This window comes from Tursiops truncatus, chromosome X (genome assembly GCF_011762595.2).
Source record: "Tursiops truncatus isolate mTurTru1 chromosome X, mTurTru1.mat.Y, whole genome shotgun sequence".
Taxonomy (NCBI): domain Eukaryota; kingdom Metazoa; phylum Chordata; class Mammalia; order Artiodactyla; family Delphinidae; genus Tursiops; species Tursiops truncatus.
The window spans coordinates 57,957,661-57,981,181 of NC_047055.1; the positions used below are offsets into that span (position 1 = coordinate 57,957,661).

General features: G+C 36.8%; 1 protein-coding gene across 3 annotated transcripts in view; it reads right to left on the reverse strand.

Moving 5' to 3' along the window:
- APOOL (apolipoprotein O like) overlaps nt 1–23,521 on the reverse strand; it is a 116,646-nt gene that overhangs the window by 77,601 nt on the left and 15,524 nt on the right. Inside the window, exon 2 of one of the 3 annotated variants that reach the window (XM_033849414.2) lies at nt 3,092–3,176. The exons of 1 other annotated variant lie outside the window; for it this stretch is intronic. In XM_033849414.2, coding sequence (XP_033705305.1) covers nt 3,092–3,112 — 21 coding nt within the window. In that variant the 5' untranslated portion in view covers nt 3,113–3,176. Of the gene's footprint in view, nt 1–2,636; nt 2,780–3,091; nt 3,177–23,521 lie in introns of those variants that run through there. One more of the 3 variants, XM_033849416.2, reaches the window with a different exon arrangement.

Consider the following 23,521-nt stretch of genomic DNA (forward strand, 5'->3'; position numbering starts at 1 on the left):
TAATCATTAATTCTGCTTTAGAGATATATTATCATGTAGTAAATGCTATTTTATTAAATCAAGAGTCCTGTGATAAGTATAAAACAAAACTGAAATTTAGAAAGGTAAGCCCTAAAAACTAAAAGGAAAATGAAATAAACAATGTTGAGGCAATGATCACACAGACAGGAACAATTCAAAATGAACTTACAACCAGTAATTGGGCTATATCCAAAGGACAAAGAGAACATCAACAAACAAACAAACAAACCTTAAAACTTAATAATCATATTGTTAGTGGCAGTTTTGATACTTTATTATGAACCTGCTCTGTGTGTTATACAAGGAGACATTTAAATATGCTGGCATTTTAAAGATTGGGATTTTCAGTGTGGGAGAAAGATGTAAGATTAATGAAGTTAAAGCAAGATCCTGTAGTTCTGAATTGGAATAAGATTTATCAGTTGATTATATTATCATGATACAGGAAATATAGAAGACGGAGAAATACATTAAAAGACACCATGGTGTACTGGAATATAGCTATGCAACAAAGTACCCCACGCAAACAGCCTGATAGACCTTCAAGTTGAGATTTGTAAGAAAATTCAATTGTGCTTGCAATATTGCAAGTGTAAACTGCTTTAAAATATTTGGCTCAAGAACTTGATGAGTCTATTTCCAGCACCCAATGAGTTGTGACAAGTTGACATTAGTCATCAAAGTTCAGTACAGCAGCTTAACAGAACTTTGTATGCTGTAGTGCCTTTTGAGTTGTTTACTTGTGAAGATCTGAGAGGAAGTAGTGATACAGTTGAAAGAACACCAGGCTGTGAATTGGAAAAGCTGTGTTCTAGTCTGTGCTCTGCTAATAATTCACTATGTCACCTTTTACAAGTTAATTCCCCCTCACTGTGTGTCAGATTGCCCATTTGTGAAAGGAAGCTGCACTACAAAATGTCTACACTTCCTTCTAATTTTGACAATGCATGATTCTAAAGTTCAGTGATAATTTCCAAGTATATAATTTACTACAGATAAGATATTGCCATTTTGTTTCTCTAAAAACCAGAAGGAAAGTCACCAACAAATAATTACCTTATATTGAAATAATACTCTAGATTATATAATCAGAATCACACTTTTACTCACACCGAACATCTTAAATGCGAAGACCACAGAGGGAATTTCAAGAATTTAAAAGTCATTTAAAAACATACACAACTAAAAATTACCTCTTACTTAAATAAATGAATTTAAAAACCTTCTTCCTAAAAAAATAAAAAATAAAAACTTCTTCCTAAAGACAGCATTTTTTTTCTTAACATCTTTATTGGAGTATAATTGCTTTACAATGGTGTGTTAGTTTCTGCTTTATAACAAAGTGAATCAGTTATACATATACATATGTCCCCATATCTCTTCCCTCTTGCATCTCTCTCCCTCGCACCCTCCCTATCCCACCCCTCCAGGTGGTCACAAAGCACCGAGCTGAAAAAGACACCATTTTTTTAAAATGGAGATAATGTAAGTGTGTGTGAAGGAGAGGAAGCAGTAGAAAGGATAGGAAAAATGGGTAATTATTACTAAACACAATAAATGGAATAAAAGTAATAATTCCAATTTGATTAGCAACTTAAAATTTCAAAGTGATCTAGTAATACCACTGACTTGGCCATCAAGACACTTGTGTCTAGTCCCAGCTCTGTTCTTGAACAACTATGTAATCTCTAGTTAGTCATGTCATCTCTCTGGGCCAAAGCGTCTTTATTTGTAAAATGAAAGACCTTGAGCAGATAATCTCTTAGGGCCTTAGAATTGCACTATCTAATAAGGTAGACAATATCCACATGTGTTATTTAAATTTATGTTTCAATTAATGAAAACTTAAAGACTAAAAATTCAGTTTTTCCAAAAAAAAAAAAAAAGTGAAAACACTTAGCACTATTTACCACAAAAGGGACACTTGTTCACAGTACGAGAGCTGGAAAAATAAGGCCACTTCATTCCCTTAGCCACATTTCAAGGCCTCAGGAGATACATGTGACTCCAGTGGGTACCATACTGGACAGCACAGAAATAGAACATTTTCACCACTGAAGAAAGTTTTATTGGACAGCACTGCCTTAGAGCTCCAACCTTTAGGATTTTCTTATGATTCTATCAAAAAGAAGAGATTAAGATTTTGATGAGGGGACTTCCCTGGTGGTCCAGTGGTAAAGAATCTGCCTTCCAATGCAGGGGACGTGGGTTCAATCCCTGGTCAGGGAACTAAGATCCCACATGCCACAGGGCAACTAAGCCTGCAGGCCACAACTACTGAACTCGCGGACCTCAACTAGACAGCCCACATGCTGCAAACTACAGAGCCCATGCGCCACAACTAGAGAGAGAAAACCTGCACGCCACAACTAGAGAGAAGCCCACACGCCACAACAAAGATCTCCCATGCCTCAAAGAAGATCCTGCATGCCGCAATGAAGACCCAATGCAGCCAAAAATTTTAAAAAATTAATTAATTAATCAATTAAAAAAGATTTTGATGAGATATATACACTCTTATATTTATCACAGCATTACTCACAACAGCCAAGATACGGAAAAAACCCCAAAACCCACCAATGGATGAATGGATAAAAAAGATGTGGTACACGTACCAAATGGAATATTATTCATCCATGAGAAAGGAGGATATCATACCATTCGCAACAACATGGATGGACTTTGAGCACATTATACTAAGCCAGATAAGTCAGAGAAGCAAAAGTACTGGATGATGTCATTTATATGTGAAATCTAAAAAAGTCAAACCTGTAAAAACCAGAGAGTAAAATGATGGTTACTAAGGGAAGTGGGGGAGGGGAATAAGATTGATGGGTTTTAAGGGTACAAACTTATTAGTAAATAAGCCACAGAGATCTAATGCACAATAAAGACACTATTGTACTGTAATTATGTAATTTGATAAATATTATTATAACAGCAGTCATATTATAACATATAAATGTATAAAAGTAACACGCTGTACACCTTAAACTTACACAACATTACATGTCAAATTTATTCAATAAGAAAAGAAAATGATTTATATGATTTTTGCTTTCAAACTTACCAGTTTTAACTCTATATCCATCCATTCAGGGCATATATGCTAACCTGAAAACAGCAGAAGGAAGAACTGGATACTGTTTATACCACTGTAGAAGAATATAATGGCATTACATTTTCAAGAAAGTAAAAGGAAAATAGGAAAATAAGAAATTTTATCCTTTTATAGGAATGGTTCTAAAAGATGGTCTAAATCTATAAATCAGAACATAGTCTCATAAAATCATGAAAACAAACTTATAATACTGTGTCTCCTGTACTACTTCCAAGGGCATTTTCCTTAAAGACAAGGACTAAATCTTAGCAGTTGTTGTAGCTACTTTACTCCAGCCTTGTATCAAGTACATGTTTTAGTATAAACTAACATGATAGTAAATCATCAGGTCAAAGTAACCTATCCTTGGACAAATGTAAGATGTAAGGTTTAAAATATGAAGTAATCATATCACCTTTATCCATTCTTTAGATTTTCATTTGGCCTACAGATCATTACCACTCTCCTGAAGTGTTAAAACTTAGAGATGGGGATAATAATTAGTATATCCAAGATAACCTCTCTGAAAGGGAACCCTTGTACACTGTTGGTAGAAATGTACAGTGGTGCAGCCACTGTGGAAATCAGTACGGAGGCTTCTCAAAAAAACTAAAAACAGAAGTACCATATGACCCAACAATTCCACTCCTGGGTATATATCTGAAAAAGATAAAAACACTAATTTGAAATTTTACATGCACCCCAATGTTCATACAGCATCATTATTTACAATTGCCAAGATATGGGAGCAACCTAAGTGTCCATCAACAGATAGATCGATAAAGATGTATGTATACACACACACACACACACACACACACACACAGAGACACACACACAATGGAATATTACTCAGCCATAAAAAAGAATGAAAATTTGCCATTTGCAGCAACATAGACTTGGAGGACATTATGCTAAGTGAAATAAGTCAGAGAGAGAAAGACAAATATCACTTACATGTGGAATCTAAAAAATATAACAAACTAGTGAATATAACAAAAAAGCAGCAGACTCACGGATATAGAGAACAAACCAGTGGTTACCAGTGGGGAGAGGGAGGGAAAGTGACTGTACAGGGGTAGGGGATTAAGAGGTACAAACTAGTGCATATAAAATAAGCTACAAGGATATACTGTACAACACAGGGAATATAGCATTTTATAACTATAAATGGGACATGACCTTCAAAAGTTGTGAAACACTATACTGTTCACCTGTAATTTATATAATATTATACATCAACTATACTTCAATAAAAAATAAAAGAGGAGGGGGATGAGAGGAAGATGGCAGAAGAATAAGACGCAGAGATTATCTTCCTCCCCACAGATACACCAGAAATACATCTACACGAGGAACAACTCCTACAGAACACCTACTGAACACTGGCAGAAGACCTCAAAACTCCCAAAAGGCAAGAAACTCCCCACATACCTGGGTAGGGAAAAAGCAAAAAGAATAAACAGAGACAAAAGGATAGGGACGGGACCTGCACCAGTGGGAAGGAGTTGTGAAGAGGAAAGGTTTCCACACACTGGGAAGCCCCTTCGCAGGCGGAGACTGTGGGTGGCGGAGAAGAAAGCTTTGGAGCCGTGTAGTAGAGCACAGCAACAGGGGTGCGGAGGGCAAAGCGGTGAGATTCCCGCACAGAGGATCAGGCTGGTGAGTGCCAAGAGGCTGGTCTGCTTACCCGATGGGGCGGGGTGGGCTTGGAGCTGAGGCTTGGGGGGTTTCGGTCGGAGTGCAGGGAGAGGACTGGGGTTGGTGGCGAGAACACAGCCTACAGGGGGTTAGTGCACCACGGCTAGCCGGGAAGGAGTCCAGGGAAATGTCTGGACCTGCCAAAGAGGCAAGAGATTTTTTTCTTCCCTCTTTGTTTCCTGGTGCGCGAGCAGAGGGTAATATTAAGAGCACTGCTTAAAGGAGCTCCAGAGACGGGCGTGAGCCGCGGCTAAAGGCGCAGACCTCACAGACGGGCATGAGACGCTAAGGCTGCTGTTGCCGCCACCAAGAAGCCTGTGTGCGAGCACAGGTCACTATCCACACCAACCTTCCGGGGAGCCTGTGCAGCCCACCACTGCCAGGGTCCCGTGATCCAGGGACAACTTCCCTGGGAGAACGCACGGCGTGCCTCACTCAGGCTGGTACAACGTCACGCTGGCCTCTTCCACTGCAGGCTCGCCCTGCACTCCGTGCCCCTCCCCCCCCCCCCACTCCCCGGCCTGAGTGAGCCATAGTCCCCGAAGCAGCTGCTCCTTTAACCCCTTCCTGTCTGAGCTAAGAAAAGATGCCCTCCGGCGACCTACACGCAGAGGCAGGGCCAAATCCAAAGCTGAGCCCCTGGGAGCTGTGAGAACAAAGAAGAGAAAGAGAAATCTCTCCCAGCAGCCTCAGAAGCAGCGGATTAAAGGTCCACAATCAACTTGATGTACCCTTCATCTGTGGAATACATGAATAGACAACAAATCATCCCAAATTGAGGAGGTGGACTTTGAGAGCAAGATTTATGATTTTTTCCCCTTTTCCTCTTTTTGTGAGTGTGTATGTGTATGCTTCTGTGTGAGATTGTTTCTGTATAGCTTTGCTTCCACCATCTGTCCTAGGGTTCTATCTGTCCGTCTTTTTTTTCTTAATAATTATTTTTTATTTTAATCACTTCATTATATTTTATCTTACTTTATTTTACTTTATCTTCTTTCTTTCTTTCTTTTTTTCCTTCCTTCCCTCCTTCCTTCCGTCCTCCCTCCCTCCCTCCTTTCTTTCTTTCTTTCCTTCTTTCCTTCTTTCTTTATTTCTTTCATTCTTTCTACTTCTACTAATTTTTTCTTTCTACTTTTTTCTCCCTTTTATTCTGAGCCGTGTGGATGAAAGGCTCATGGTCCTGCAGCCAGGATTCAGTGCTGTGCCTCTGAGGTGGGAGAGGCAACTTCAGGACACTGGTCCACAAGAGCCCTCCCAGCTCCACATAGTATCAAACAGCGAAAATCTCCCAGAGATCTCCATCTCAACACCAGCACCCAGCTTCACTCAACAACGAGCAAGCTACAGTGCTGGACACCCTATGCCAAACAACTAGCAAGACAGGAACACAAGCCCACCCACTAGCAGAGAGTCTGCCTAAAATCATAATAAGTCCACAGACACCCCAAAACACACCACAAGACGTGGACATGCCCACCAGAAAGACAAGATCCAGCCTCATCCACCAGAACACAGGCACAAGTCCCCTCCACCAGGAAACCTAAACAACGTACTGAAGCAACATTAGCCACTGGGGACAGACACCAAAAACAGCGGGAACTACGAACCTGCAGCCTGCAAAAAGGAGACCCCAAACACAGTAAGATAAGCAAAATGAGAAGAGAGATAAACACACAGCAGATGAAGGAGCAAGATAAAAACCCAGCAGACCTAACAAATGAAGAGGAAATAGGCAGTCTACCTGAAAAAGATTTCAGAATAATGATAGTAAAGATGATCCAAAATCTTGGAAATACAATAGACAAAATGCAAGAAACATTTAACAAGGACATAGAAGAACTAAAGATGAAACAAGCAACGATGAACAGCACAATAAATGAAATTAAAAATATTCTAGAAGGGATCAATAGCACAATAATTGAGGCAGAAGAACGGATAGTGACCTGGAAGATAAAATAGTGGAAATAACTACTGCAGAGCAGAATAAAGAAAACAAAAGGAAAAGAACTGAGGACAGTCTCAGAGACCTCTGGGACAATATTAAACACACGAATATTCGAATTAATGGGGTTCCAGAAGAAGAGAAAAAGAAAGTGACTGAGAAAAGATTTGAAGACATTATACTTGAAAACTTCCCTAATATGGGAAAGGAAATAGTTAATCAAGTCCAGGAAGCACAGAGAGCCCCATACAGGATTAATCCAAGGAGAAATACGCCAAGACACATATTAGTAAAACTGTCAAAAATTAAATACAAAGAAAACATATTACAAGCAGCAAGGGAAACAAAAACAAATAACACACAAAGGAATCCCCATAAGGTTAACAGCTCATTTTTCAGCAGAAACTCTGCAAGCCAGAAGGGACTGGCAGGACATATTTAGAGTAATGAAGGAGAAAAACCTACAACCAAGATTACACTACCCAGCAAGGATCTCATTCAGATTTGATGGAGAAATGAAAAGCTTTACAGACAAGGAAAAGCTGAGAGAGTTCAGAAACACCAAACCACCTTTACAAGAAATGCTAAAGGAACTGCTCTAGGCAAGAAACACAAGAGAAGGAAAAGACCTACAATAACGAACCCAAAACAATTAAGAAAACAGGAATAGGAACATACATATCGATAATTACCTTAAATGTAAATGGACTAAATGCTCCCATCAAAAGACACAGATTGGCTGAATGGATACAAAAAAAAGACCCATATATATGCAGTCTACAAGAGACCCACTTCAGTCCTAGAGACACATGCAGACTGAAAGTGAGGGGATGGAAAAAGATATTCCATGCAAATGGAAACCAAAAGAAAGCTGGAGGAGCAATTCTCATATCAGACAAAATAAACTTTAAAATGAAAACTATTAGAAGAGACAAAGAGGCACACTACATAATGATCAAGGGATTGATCCAAGAAGAAGATATAACAATTGTAAACACTTATGCACCCAACATACCAGCACCTGAATACATAAGGCAAATACTAACAGCCATAAAAGGGGAAATCAAGAGTAACAGAGTCATAGTAGGAGACTTTAACACCTCACTTTCACCCATGGACAGATCATCCAAAATGAAAATAAATAAGGAAACACAAGCTTTAAATGATACATTAAAAAAGATGGACTTAATTCATATTTATAGGACATTCCTTCCAAAAACAAGAGAATACACATTCTCCTAAAGTGCTCATGGAACATTCTCCAGGATAGATCATATCTTGGGTCACAAATCAAGCCTTGGTAAATTTAAGAAAACAGAAATTGTATCAAGTATCTTTTCCGAACACAACGCTATGAGACTAGATATCAATTACAGGAAAAGATCTGTAAAAAATACAAACAGATGGAGGCTAAACAATACACTACTTAATAACGAAATGATCACTGAAGAAATCAAAGAGGAAATCAAAAAGTACCTAGATACATATGACAATGGAGACAGGATGACCCAAAACCTATGGGATGCAGCAAAAGCAGTTCTAAGAGGGAAGTTTATATCAATAAAATCCTACATTAAGAAACAGGAAACATCTCGAATAAACAACCTAACCTTGCACCTAAAGCTATTAGAGAAAGAAGAAAAAAACCCCAAAGTTAGCAGAGGGAAAGAAATCATAAATATCAGATCAGAAATAAATGAAAAAGAAATGAAGGAAATGACAGCAAAGATCAATAAAACTAAAAGCTGGTTCTCTGAGAAGATAAAAAAAGGGACAAACCATTAGCCAGACACATCAAGAAAAAAAGGGAGAAGACTCAAATCAATAGAATTAGAAATGAAAAAGAAGTAACAAGTGACACTGCAGAAATAAAAAAGATCATGAGAGATTACTAGAAGCAACTCTATGCCAATAAAATGGACAACCTGGAAGAAATTCTTAGAAATGCACAACCTGCCAAGACTGAATCAGGAAGATATAGAAAATATGAACAGACCAATCATAAGCACTGAAATTGAAACTGTGATTAAAAATCTTCCAACAAACAAAAGCCCAGGACCAGATGGATTCACAGACTAATTCTACGAAATATTCAGAGAACAGCTAACACCTATCCTTCTCAAACTCTTCCAAAATATAAGAGAGGGAGGAACACTCCCAAACTCATTCTACGAGGCCACCATCACCCTGATACCAAAACCAGACAAGGATGTAACAAAGAAAGAAAACTACAGGCCAATAACACTGATGAACATAGATGCAAAAATCCTCAACAAAATACTAGCAAACAGAATCCAACAGCAGATTAAACGGATCATACACCGTGAACAAGTGGGATTTATTCCAGGATTGCAAGAATTCTTCAATATACGCAAATCAATCAACCTGATATACCATAGTAATAAATTGAAGCAAAATAACCATATGATCATCTCAATAGGTGCAGAGAAAACTTTCGACAAAATCCAACACCCATTTATGATAAAAACCCTGCAGAAAGTAGGCATAGAGGAAACATTCCTCAACATAATAAAGGCCATACATGACAAACCCACAGCCAACATCATCCTCAATGGTGAAAAACTGAAAGCATTTCCACTAAGATCAGGAACAAGACAAGGTTGACCACTCCCACCACTCTTATTCAACATAGCTTTGGAAGTTTTAGCCACAGCAATCAGAGAAAAAAGGAAAGAAAAGGAAGGAATCCAAATCGGAAAAGAAGTAAAGCTGTCGCTGTTTGCAGATGACATGATACTATACATAGAGAATCCTAAAGATGCTACCAGAAAACTACTAGAGCTAATCAATGAAATTGGTAAAGTAGCAGGGTACAAAATTAATGCACAGAAATCTCTGGCATTCCTATACACTAATGATGAAAACTCTGAAAGTGAAATCAAGAAAACACTCCCATTTACCATTGCAACAAAAAGAATAAAATATCTAGGAATAAACCTACCTAAGGAGACAAAAGACCTGTATGCAGAAAATTATAAGACACTGATGAAAGGAATTAAAGATGATATAAATAGATGGAGAGATATACCATGTTCTTGGGTTTGAAGAATCAACATTGTGAAAATGACTCTACTACCCAAAGCAATCTACAGATTCAATGCAATCCCTATCAAACTACCACTGGCATTTTTCACAGAACTAGAAGAAAAAATTTCACAATTTGTATGGAAACACAAAGACCCAGAACAGCCAAAGCAATCTTGAGAATAAAAAACGGAGCTGGAGGAATCAGGATCCCTGACTTCATACTATACTACAAAGCTACAGTAATCAAGACAGTACGGTACTGGCACAAAAACAGAAAGACAGATCAATGGAACAGGATAGAAAGCCTAGTGATAAACCCACACACATATGGTCACCTTATCTTTGATAAAGGAGGCAGGAATGTACACGGGAGAAAGGACAGCCTCTTCAATAAGTGGTGCTGGGAAAACTGGAGAGATACATGTAAAAGCATGATATTAGATCACTCCCTAACACCATACACAAAAATAAGCTCAAAATGGATTAAAGACTTAAATGTAAGGCCAGAAACTATGAAGCTCTTAGAGGAAAACATAGGCAGAACACTCCATGACATAAATCACAGCAAGATCCTTTTTGACCCACCTCCTAGAGAAATGGAAATAAAAACAAAAATAAACAAATGGGACCTAATGAAACTTAAAACTTCTGCACAGCAAAGGAAACCATAAACAAGACCAAAAGACAACCCTCAGAATGGGAGAAAATATTTGCAAATGAAGCTACTGACAAAGGATTAATCTCCAAAATTTACAAGCAGCTCATGCAGCTCAATAACAAAAAAGCAAACAACCCAATCCAAAAATGGGCAGAAGACCTAAATAGACATTTCTCCAAGGAAGATATAAGACTGCCAACAAACAGCTGAAAGAATGCTCAATGTCACTAATGATTAGAGAAATGCAAATCAAAACTACAATGAGATATCATCTCACACCAGTCAGAATGGCCAACATCAAAAAATCTACAAAAAATAAATGCTGCAGAGGGTGTGGCGAAAAGGGAACACTCTTGCACTGTTGGTGGGAATGTAAATTGATACAGCCACTGTGGACAACAGTACAGAGGTTCTTTAAAACACTACAAATAGAACTACCATATGACACAGCAATCCCCCTACTGGGCATATACCCTGATAAAACCATAAGTCAAAAAGAGTCATGTACCAAAATGTTCATTGCAGGTCTGTTTACAATAGCCCAGAGATGGAGACAACCTAAGTGTCCATCATCGGATGAATGGATAAAGAAGATGTGGCACATATATTCAATGGAATATTACTCAGCCATAAAAAGAAATGAAATTGAGCTATTTGTAATGAGGTGGATAGACCTAGAGTCTGTCATACAGAGCGAAGTAAGTCAGAAACGGACAGAAAAATACCGTATGCTAACACGTATATATGGAATTTAAGAAAAAAAAATGTCAAGAACATAGGGGTAAGACAGGAATAAAGACACAGACCTACTAGAGAATGGAGTTGAGGATATGGGGAGGGGGAAGGGTAAGCTGTGACAAATCAAGAGAGAGGCATGGACATATATACACTACCAAACGTAAGGTAGATAGCTAGTGGGAAGCAGCCGCATAGCACAGGGAGATCAGCTCGGTGCTTTGTGATTGCCTGGCGGGGTGGGATAGGGAGGGTGGGAGTGAGAGAGATGCAACAGGGCAGAGATATGGGAACATATGTACATATATAACTGATTCATTTTGTTGTAAAGCAGAATCTAACACACCATTTTAGAGTAATTGTACTCCAATAAAGATGTTAAAAAAATACACAAGGTCATGAGAGATTACCAGAAGCAACTCTAGGCCAATAAAATGGACAACCTAGTAGAAATGCACAAATTCTTAAAAATGCACAACGTGCCAAGACTGAATCAGGAAGAAATACAAAATATGAACAGACCAATCACAAGCATTGAAATTGAAACTGTGATTAAAAATCTTCCAACAAACAAAAGCCCAGGACCAGATGGCTTCACAGGCGAATTCTAAAAAACATTTAGAGAAGAGCTAACACCTATCCTTTTCAAACCCTTCCAAAATATAGCAGAGGCAGGAACACTCCGAAATTCATTCTACGAGGCTAACATCACCCTGATACCAAAACCAGACAAGGATGTCACAAAGAAAGAAAACTACAGGCAAATATCACTGATGAACATAGATGCAAAAATCCTCAACAAAATACTAGCAAACAGAATCCAACAGCACATTAAACGGATCATACACCATGATCAAATGGGGTTTATTCTAGGAACGCAAGGATTTTGCAATATATGCAAATAAATCAACGTGATACACCATATTAACAAATTGAAGGAGAAAAAACCATATGATCATCTCAATAGATGCAGAGAAAACTTTCGACAAAATTCAACACCCATTTATGATAAAAACCCTGCAGAAAGTAGGCATAGAGGGAACGTTCCTCAACACAATAAAGGCCATATATGACAAGCCCACAGCCAACATCATCCTCAATGGTGAAAAACTGAAAGCATTTCCACTAAGATCAGGAACAAGACAAGGTTGCCCACTCTCACCACTCTTATTCAACACAGTTTTGGAAGTTTTAGCCACAGCAATCAGAGAAGAAAAGGAAATAAAAGGAATCCAAATCAGAAAAGAAGTAAAGCTGTCACTGTTTGCAGATGACATGATACTATACATAGAGAATCCTAAACATGCTACCAGAAAACTAGTAGAGCTAATCAATGAATTTGGTAAAGTAGCAGGATACAAAATTAATGCACAAAAATCTCTGGCATTCCTATACAGTAATGAAGAAAAATCTGAAAGTGAAATCAAGAAGACACTCCCATTTACCATTGCAATAAAAAGAATAAAATATCTAGGAATAAAACTACCTAAGGAGACAAAAGACCTATATGCAGAAAATTATAAGACACTGATGAAAGAAATTAAAAATGATATAAATAGATGGAGAGATATACCATGTTCTTGGATTGGAAGAATCAACATTGTGAAAATGACTCTATGACCCAAAGCAATCTACAGATTCAACGCAATCCCTATCAAACTACCACTGGCATTTTTCACAGAACTAGAAGAAAAAATTTCACAATTTGTATGGAAACACAAAAGACCCAGAATACGCAAAGCAATCTTCAGAATGAAAAATGGAGCAGGAGGAATCAGGCTCCCTGACTTCAGACTATACTACAAAGCTACAGTAATCAAGACAGTACAGTACTGGCACAAAAACAGAAAGATACATCAATGGAACAGGATAGAAAGCCCAGGGATAAACCCACACACATATGGTCACCTTATGTTTGATAAAGGACGCAGGAATGTACAGTGGAGAAAGGACAGCCTCTCAATAAGTGGTGCTGGCAAAACTAGACAGGTACATGTAAAAGTATGAGATTAGATCACTCCCTAACACCATACACAGAAATAAGCTCAAAATGGATTAAAGACCTTAATGTAAGGCCAGAAACTATCAAGCTCTTAGAGGAAAGAATAGGCAGAACACTCCATGACATAAATCACAGCAAGATCCTTTTTGACCCACCTCCTAGAGAAATGGAAATAAAACAAAAATAAACAAATGGGACCTAATGAAACTTAGAAGGTTTTGCACAGCAAAGGAGACCATAAACAAGACCAAAAGACAACCCTCAGAATGGGAGAAAATATTTGCAAATGAAGCAACTGACAAAGGATTAATTTCCAAAATTTACAAGCAGCTCATGCAGCTCAATAACAACAAAAAAAACAACCCAATCCAAAAATGGGCAGAAGACCTAAATAGACATTTCTCCAAAGAAGATATACAGACTGCCTACAAACACATGAAAGAATGCTCAACATCATTAATCATTAGAGAAATGCAAATCAAAACTACAATGAGATATCATCTCACAGCAGTCAGAATGGCCATCATCAAAAAATCTAGAAACAATAAATGCTGGAGAGGGTGTGGAGAAAAGGGAACACTCTTGCACTGCTGGTGGGAATGTGAATTGGTATAGCCACTATGGAGAACAGTATGGAGGTTCCTTAAAAAACTACAAATAGAACTACCATATGACCCAGCAATCCCACTACTGGGCATATACCCTGAGAAAACCATAATTCAAAAAGAGTCATGTACCAAAATGTTCATTGCAGCTCTATTTACAATAGCCCAGAGATAGAAACTACCTAAGTATCCATCATCGGATGAATGGATAAAGAAGATGTGGCACATATATACAATGGAATATTACTCAGCCATAAAAAGAAATAAAATTGAGCTATTTGTAATGAGGTGGATAGATCTAGAGTCTGTCATACAGAGTGAAGTAAGTAAGAAGAGAAAGACAAATACCGTATGCTGACACATATATATGGAATTTAAGAAAAATAAAATGTCATGAAGAACCTAGTGGTAAGACAGGAATAAAGACACAGACCTACTAGAGAATGGAGTTGAGGATATGGGGAGGGGGAAGGGTAAGCTGTGACAAAGTGAGAGAGAGGCATGGACATACATACACTACCAAACTTAAGGTAGATAGCTAGTGGGATGCAGCCGCATAGCACAGGGAGATCAGCTCGGTGCTTTGTGACCAACTGGAGGGGTGGGATAGGGAGGGTGGGAGGGAGGGAGACGCAAGAGGGAAGAGATATGGGAACATATGTATATGTATAACTGATTCACTTTGTTATAAAGCAGAAACTAACACACCATTGTAAAGCAATTATACTCCAATAAAGATGTAAAAATAAATAAATAAATAAAATAAAAGAGGATAACCTCTTTGTTTATACATTATTATATATTATTCCATAGGTTTAATCTTGGAATAAGCCAGATTTATGCCTCAAACAGGTCTCTCATCTGAAATTTGTTATGGTATGAAGCACCAAGCTTATGAAATACGAACATGGTGTAATTTATTAATGGTCATGAAAAGTCTACAAATAAACCCAAAATCTATTAGAGAAACATTTGTTCGCTTATTTGACATAAAAACTGTCAAATCATGAAAGTTCTTATTTTTCCCTTAGCCGTGAACTGACATTTTTGCTAAAAACAAAACCAAAATAGTACCACCTGGGCAAAATTATGAAACCTGTTACTTGTACTATAAACACAAGGCTTCTTTCTATGATAGTTATCCACTATCACCCAGTGTTTTTCTAAAATAATATTTATAAAATATTTGAATAGCAGTTTTATTACTTCTAGTCTAACAACACTATGGGGACACATGATGATCAAATGCAATCCCAAACTGAAATAACGGGGTGCTCGGGAGACATTCTGCAAGAAAAGATATTTTTTTTCCCAATGACATCAAACTTACCTAATGTTAAGATGTAAAAATATACGTGGTACTATGGACTGAATGTTTATAGTATCCCCCCAGTTTCCTATGTTGATGTACTAACCCCTATTGTGGTGGTATTAGGAGGTGGGGCTTTTGCGAAGTGGTTAAGTTCAGAAGATGTCACAAGGGTGGAGCCCCCCATAATGAGATTAGTGTCTTTATACGAAAAGGAAGAGACATGAGAACTCTCCCCACCTCCCCTGCAGCATGCACAAAGAAGATGTCATGAGAGCACGCAGCTTGATGGTGGCAGTATGCAACCCAGGAAGAGAGCCCTCATCAACAACCAAATCTGCTGGCACCATGATCTTGGACTTCCCAGCCTCCAGAACTGTGAGAAATAAATACCTGTTGTTTAAACCAGCCAGTCTGGGGTATTTTGTTATAGCAGCTGGAGCTGACTAAGAAAAATGGTGTGACTCCAAAGTAAGATTAATTTTCCTGCAGCTTTTAGAAATCTGTCTCTTTCATAAACCATGCTTATTATTAGGTACAGTATGACCTTTGCTACCTAAAACTTTTAGGTACCTAGAGGAGTTCTAAAACGCGGGTAGGGGGGAAAGAAACAAGACCTCATGTTGTAGAATCTCTTGTGGCTAAGAAGCTGTCCCTGAATATCCAGTAACCGACAAAAGGGAAAAGAACCAAAGAGCTGAGTATTACAGGCAAGCGTATTCCAATTGGCTAGTTGTGTTTATAAAAGGCTAGATTTATTATACAAAAGCCAAAAAGTGGAAAAAGTAACAAGAAATGTAAGAGATAAGAAAGAATAAAAGCAGAATAAAAGATAGTAGCAGAGGCACACACCATGGCTGGGAAAGAAAGAGAATCAGCAATGAAGTTAAAAATGCAACAGCTCTACAACCTGGTAGTGGTACCTGTTCTATGCCTTAATATAATGTCCCTGAAAATATAAAGGATCCCTGAAGACAGGGTGTTCTGTGTTTATGGAGCACTTACTATGTGCCAGGTGCTTTACATCCACTGAGTTTTTTAATCTTTACAAAAATTCAATATTGGGGATTTAGGATGGTTTTGGCTAAAGTTTTCGAATCCCCAACTTAAACAGGCTTCAACAATGACAAACATTATTCTCTCATGTAATAGGAAGTCTAGAAGTAGACAGAACTTTAGGATTGATTTGGTGACTTATCAAAAACCCAGGTTCTTCCATCTCTCTGCTCTGTTGCCTATATTTAAAATGCCATTTGAAATGGTGCATAGGATCTGGTCTTTTCTTGGAAATTAAATATCAAGGAATACTAAGAGGAAGTAGTGACCTATAGCGCATCTGTAAAAGTGAAATTATCTGAAGATAAATGTGATGACAAAATAATACTTCTGCTCTAATACATTAGTAACAGGAAAGGGATAAATAATGTTTTCTGAATGCCTACTACTATGCATCAGAAAGTATCTTATGTTAATGGTGCAGGAAACATACAGAATATTTTCAATGGGGCAGACAAGGAAAAGGACACAAGTAACAGCAGTGACCTTTGGAGGGCAGAAAAACCCTTGGAAAAAGGCTGCCTTCAGTTTATTGAGCATGTGACACTGCCCACAAAGCTAAGAAGTTGCATATATTTTATTTCAAAAAAAGAAAATGACACCAGAAATGTTTTCAAGATAGCGTATCCTAAGGCTATTTCTGCGTTCAATACCATTCACTATCTATATAGCATCTTCATTAAGAATAACAGCTATAGCATATTAAAATCGGCAAAGTTAAACAATGAAGATACCGAATGATGATGAATAGGTTTAAGATGGATGGGAAGTACATGGTACACTTGAGCTCTAATCTTCATCAAAATTAAAGTTCTGGCACTTAAAAGGCCAATCTTAAATTAGACAGAATAAATAACTGCCCACCTCAGTGTGGCTTGGATAGGTATGGTTTTTACTGTATTATTAAATTATAGAACATTAATTAATGTTAAAGCATTTCAAGCACCTAGTACTTTAATTATGATGTATGAAAGAACAAAATTATTTTGGAATTTATGAACACTCAATAATTGTGATGTAATTGTTACTGAGTAACACTTGAAAGTGTCAAAAGTTTACCTTAGATACATAAAAATGTAAGTAGAAAATTAAAAATAAAAACAGGGAATGTAGCAGTTACGTAAACATTTTTTTAAAAATCCTCCAGAAATAGTAACACAGATTGGCATAATTCAACTTTAGTAAGTTTATGGTAATCAGGGTCAGACAAATACTAACTTATTGTCAAAATCAGTAACTAAATTTTAAAAAACACCTAACAGCTCCCTTTCACAATACATATTTACAAACGTGTGCTATCTATAGCAAAGAAATTAGGCTATATCTACCTTGTAGTGATGTGAGAAAGGAATATTGAGAGCATTCTATTTACTTGAGAAGATAGTAATACTCCAGTAAGAGATGATTTTCAAGATGTTGTCCATTTAGAATTCAGTTGCTGCTAAATTTCAAAATAGGATTAAGTAAACTATACAGGAAATGAAATGAATCTTTCTAAAATACGGCTTTATTCTCCTGGTTCAACAAACAAATAAACCATCTTAGTTTAACCTTCTCTATATACCCTCTGGGGTTAGCAGATATTTGGTGTTGTGCAAAACGTCCAAAAGACATGCCAAAAGGTCCTTGATATTTGGTCCTGTCCAAAACCATTTGGCACAAACCAAATATGTTCATGGACGTTTTAGATAGGACCAAATTTCAAGGACTTTTTGGTGTCGTCCAAATGTCTTATAAACCAAATGCCTTATGAACCAATGTCCTGTTAGGCTCTCTGGCTCTAGCCAAATTAATCTTCCTAGGCTGAAACATGTCAAGTACATTCCTTCCTCAGTGCCTTCACTCACTTCATTTTCCCTGCTAGAATGTCTTCACCTCTCCTGCACCTAACAGTGCCTGGCACGTAGCAGGTACTCAACAACTATTTGTTGAATGAATACACTGCCTAAACTCTGTCCTTCCTTGAAGGTTTAGCTCAAGTCCTACTAGATCACTCATAGTCATCTCTCTGAGTTCATAAAGTTCTTATTTGTATGAAACACTAATCTGGAATTAAACAAACATAATGTTACATTATTATTTACCCGTTGAAATATATATAGCCTATTCTTCTACTAAAATGCAGGTTCCTTGTGAGTAGTCTTATGCCTCTTTGTATTCAAAGGGCTTTGCAGGACTAAGGATCTCAAAAAAAGTAATAAAATCATTCACAGGTTTAAATAAGGCAGTGTACATAGGTAATCTAGCAAGTTTTTCTATGTAACATTTACTGACTACCTATGTGCCAAGTATTTGTGAAGGCAGATGATAATTAAAAGTCCTAAAGCTGATCTGAAATTGTAAGACTGATTTAATGATCTTAATTTTTTGAGAATCCAATGAAAACTATGAATTATGGTCCCCCAAAATGTAGTTATTCTCAAAATTTTGCATATGCTTGCAGGCTCCACCATACTCTCTGAAGCATTTGGGGACCCAATTAAATCCAGGCCCACCACAACTAAAATTTATCACAAATGCATCCTATCCTGATACAAGTATAAATGCAATAGAGAATATTTCTCTTCTTACAAAAAATTCTCACAAGAATGTTCTAAGAATCAAATACTATAATACATGAAAATTTTATAAACTGTTTAGTGCTAGATAAATGGAAAGTAGTATTCTTATAACACATTTCTTGACTAAATTTCAAACTTCTGAAGACTATAGCTAAGTGGACAACAGAGCAAGCCTGATTATTTCTTACTAGAAACAATATTCTACTTTCAATGTGCCATGACAAAACTTCTTGGCCAAATTAATGTAGTGATTATTATACTAAATCAAATAAATACCTTAAAATATAATACTTTCTATCTAAATTGATGCATTTTTAGCTAGAATGGTCAATAATACCTTGCTTAAAGAATCCCGTAGGAAAAATTATTCCTTTATACCATAATTGCTTAAATATAGTTTTAAAAAGGCTTCATTTTTTGGAGGTCAAAAGATTCAGAAATGGGGGGAGTTGGAAAGGTATGAAAAGAAGTATTCCTTTCAGTGTGGGGCTGGTGCCTGAGGAGCTGTTCACAACGAAAATCTCATCACCACAGGGCTGTTTATGATTTGAGACCACGAGACTTGGGTAGGGAAGAGAGGAAAGTTACAGTCTTCCATCCCTGGTAGAAGAAAAAGTAGCTTACCCATCTCCAATCATCTCCAATTGCTCCCACTTTTTGCTCTTTCTTGTCCTCACCTCTTTCCCCCACCCTTTTTTTTTCAGCGACTATTTGTTCCAATTATTTTTCAATCCTTATTTTACCTCCATTTCCTACTTTTCTTTCTTTCTCCCTTTCCTTTGCTTAGCAGATCTGAAGGGCTAAGAGCTTGCCTTATCGGCAGGGGAGAGAAGACTGTGACTTACTGGGTGATTTCCTTTGTCCACCGAGCTAAAGTACAAATACTCCAGAGGAAACCAAACACAGGGGCATAACTATACAACTGATAAAGTTTAGCCTCTTCTGAAATATTAGGTAGGAGATGGGAAGAACAAAAATTGGCCTGAAAGATCAAGTACTGCTCCTGAGTAAACTAATGATTATTGAAACCAACATAAAATGGTAAAAGAGAGACTGGTTTCAAAATATAGTGCTGAGTTTCAGGCATACTACCTTCTTTGTACTAGAGTTTTAGTCTCAGAATGCAAAGGGACCTTAAAGGTCTTCTGGTCCAACCATTCCTCTGATGATAGAATCCCTTCTGTAACACACTATTAAGTGACCCTAAAGTTTATGTATGACCCCCTTTAGTAATGGGAAACTCCACTAATAGATCATTCCATCTTTTTACAGCTCTTTAAGAAAGTTCCTCCATAGACTGAACTGAAACACATATCCATATAATTTTCACGGCTCCTAGTTCCACTCCTTTGGGTCACGCAGCACAGGTCCAGCCACTCTTGCCAATGAAAGCATATTTTAATTCCCCATTATTAACTTCTGGAATGCACTCCTGTGTCTCCTTGTACTACTTCCAAGGGTAATAAATTTCTGACAATGGCAAGTGCTACTGAACTCATCTTCTGTTTTAACAGAGATATTACCATATCTTTTTTCTGAGTAAAACTGAAACAAGAAAAAGGTGCTAATGCTTCATTTTGTAGCTATCGTGTAACAGCTAATATTTCTCGACAGTAACATAAAACTCTTACACAAGGATGCCCTGTTTTAAAGTAATCACCAGTGAGTCACTAACAAGTCTGTATATATCATGGTGCTTATTTTCTTCAGAAAATGAGTGGGTGAATCATCTTTAAGAGAATAAACTATCATTAATCTACTGAGAACAGAGTCTATCAGCTACAGCATTATTTATTATACTGGTACATGAAAAGCAGATACCTTGCTGAAGTAGGGAATTTGAAAACTCTGCCTGTATTTTTTCATAAAACTCTTGAAAAAGATAGTGGTACTGAAGAACAAATAATCAAACTATGAAAACGTATCTGTACAATTTGGGCCTTCCATGTCAGCATTTCAAACAGTCTATTTCAAAGGACTGAAATACTGAGATCAAAAATAAAGAACTTGTGAAAAAGCTATAGGGGTAAAACAGCCACAAACTATAAAGCCTTTAGCATCTCAATCCTTAAAGGTTTGAGACTCTAGTATGCCTTAATTTACACTCTTATCAGTTAGGCTTTTATAGATGATCAATGAAAATCTCATTCCCACTCTACTAGAATTTTACCAATGGAATCCTTAAATCTGGCTTATTCTTAAAAGAAACTTAAGTCATGTTTCACAGGATAGTTTTTTAGTAAACAATCTCTGCAACAATCTCTGCATTCAAATTACACATAAATGGTATGGTAACCAAATAAACACATTATATTTTATACTTTTAAAAATGATTTCTGTTATTAAAAACATCATGAATAACCATCAAGGGTCTGAAAGAAATCAAAATAAGTCTAAGAAGAAACAAGGCTGTAAATATATACTCATTTTAATAAAAATTGATAATATAACACAACAAATTCCTATTCTACTTGCTTGAGACTAGTGATGTTCACTGCCATGAGAAACAGGTTATCAGCCCACTGGCATGAAGGAGGTGTGATTTAAATTGGGAACTGAAGGTCAAAAGAAATGTAGCATTATACTAGGTGCTGGGAATATAAAGATCCTTTTAAATACTGATAAAAACAGCAGCTAGAAATTACTGGACATTTGCTATAGCCTGGGCATAGCATTGTGCACAGCATAGATTATCTTTTAATATTTCCTAGTATAAAATGCTACAGAATAAGGTTTAGACAGGTTAAGTGATTTGACCAAAGTCATACAGCAGGTAGAGCAGGGAAACTCTCACACGAGCCCAAGGAGACTTGCATATGATTGCTCATAACAGTCTTATTTGTAACAGAAAAATGTGTGGGGGAAGTCACCACAACATCCATTAAAAGAATAGAGAAGTAAATGTGGTATATTCTTAGAGCAGAATACTACGCACAATGGAAAGGAATGAACTAGAGCTACACATACAAACATGAATAAATATCACAAACAATGCTTTGATAAAAACAAGATGCAGGAGAACATAAGCAGCATAAATAAAATTCATATAACGCTTAAAAACAAGCATAGCAATGTTAAATACAAAAGTGAGGAGAGTGGCTATGGGGAGTTCAGGAAGCAAGGGGAATGCAATCAGAGTTGGAAGGATACACAGGAGGCTTCAACTGCACTTGCAGTGTTCACTAATACCTCTTTGTACATTGGTAATATTTTACATAAAATTTAAAAAATCATAAAGTATTTTGGATCTGTTTCAATGGCTTTTGCTGCCTTCAAAATAAAATTCCAAAATAAAATAAAATAAAATTCCAACTTATCCTAGCATTCAAACACTCCACCATTTTCCTATTTCTAATCCAATTGTATCTTCTATAAGTAAACCCAAATTAACCTTTCTGATTTAGTCAGCCTGTCTTAAGTTCCTAGAACATATAACAATGTTAACCCAAAGCCATTGCTGACAAGCTAACTTCTTCATTCTTAGTAAACTAAATGCTACCATTCAAGTTCTGAGGGGCCTTATACTATCATAATATATGTTGGTTACTTCTTGAATTGCTAAGGATTTTTATATATATTACATGTTTTATTATTTAAATATATGCTGTCTTATATTATCCATTGCATGTGGATATGTCTTCCGTCAACAAAACAGTAAGCTCCTTTAGATCAGAAATGATGTTGTAGAATTTGTGCACACCTGTACTGTACTTGGTGTGTAATCAATACTATTTCAGCAGTCGAACGGAACTTGAGGCATTTTGTAGAGCTAGAATCCTCAGATAATTTAGGTTTTAATACAATAAGAAATTCCTAAATACAAGTTCATAACAGAGGTTCAGGACAAATCAAACACCCCATCGTGGAATGATGTTAAAGATACAGTCCTAAAAAAAGTAACTACATACCTCTATTTGATAAGGAAGCTGAAGTGTGATTACCATGATATAAAATCTGGTATAGGGCACAAATAAATATTTCCTTTACCAGTATAAGGTGCAGATTTTGGAGTTGGGGGTTATTTTTGTTTTTAAAGATGAGAAACCTCAATTGTTCAAAAGAAAAGCAAGTAAGAAGTATAATTTAACAACTCTGAGTCACAGGCAAAATCACAAAGAATACTCTCCTTAAGAAATATTATTTAGTTTATGTACTTTCTGAGAAATATAATGTAATTCTCATCTCTTTTACTCCTTATGTAATGCGTCTTTCTTCTCTGGCTAGATTTTCTCTTTTTTTCAGAAGTATGGAAATGATGTGTACCAGGGAGTGGGATGTGTTTGTGTGTATGTGTGTGTGTGTGTGTGTGTGTGTTGTATTTATTTTACATGAGGTTTTTTCTGATTCTTAGATCTGTGATTTGATGTATGTCATTATTTTTGGAAAATTCTGTCATTATTTCTTCAAATATTTCTTCTGGACTGCAGAAATATTATCAAAAATATCAATAAAGGTTCAAACTTCAAATCACTAGAAGAGTCATTCTTTAAAGAAAATTTTTTCAAATGAAGTTTTGAAAAAAATGCATGTTAACATTACCCTTTTAATCAATTATTTTAAAATCTATAGTTATGATAAATTTCCCTCTAAATATATTTAAATATAAGTACCTAAACATAAAAAATTTAATCTTATAATTGCTTATATGGGTGTCACAGAAAGCACTCATTCATTCATTCAACAACCATTCAAGTGTCTACCGTATACTCTATCTCAAGAGCCTGAGAGACTTGAGATACAAATATGAATAAAACATGGTCCCTGGTTTTAAGGAAACTCTCAA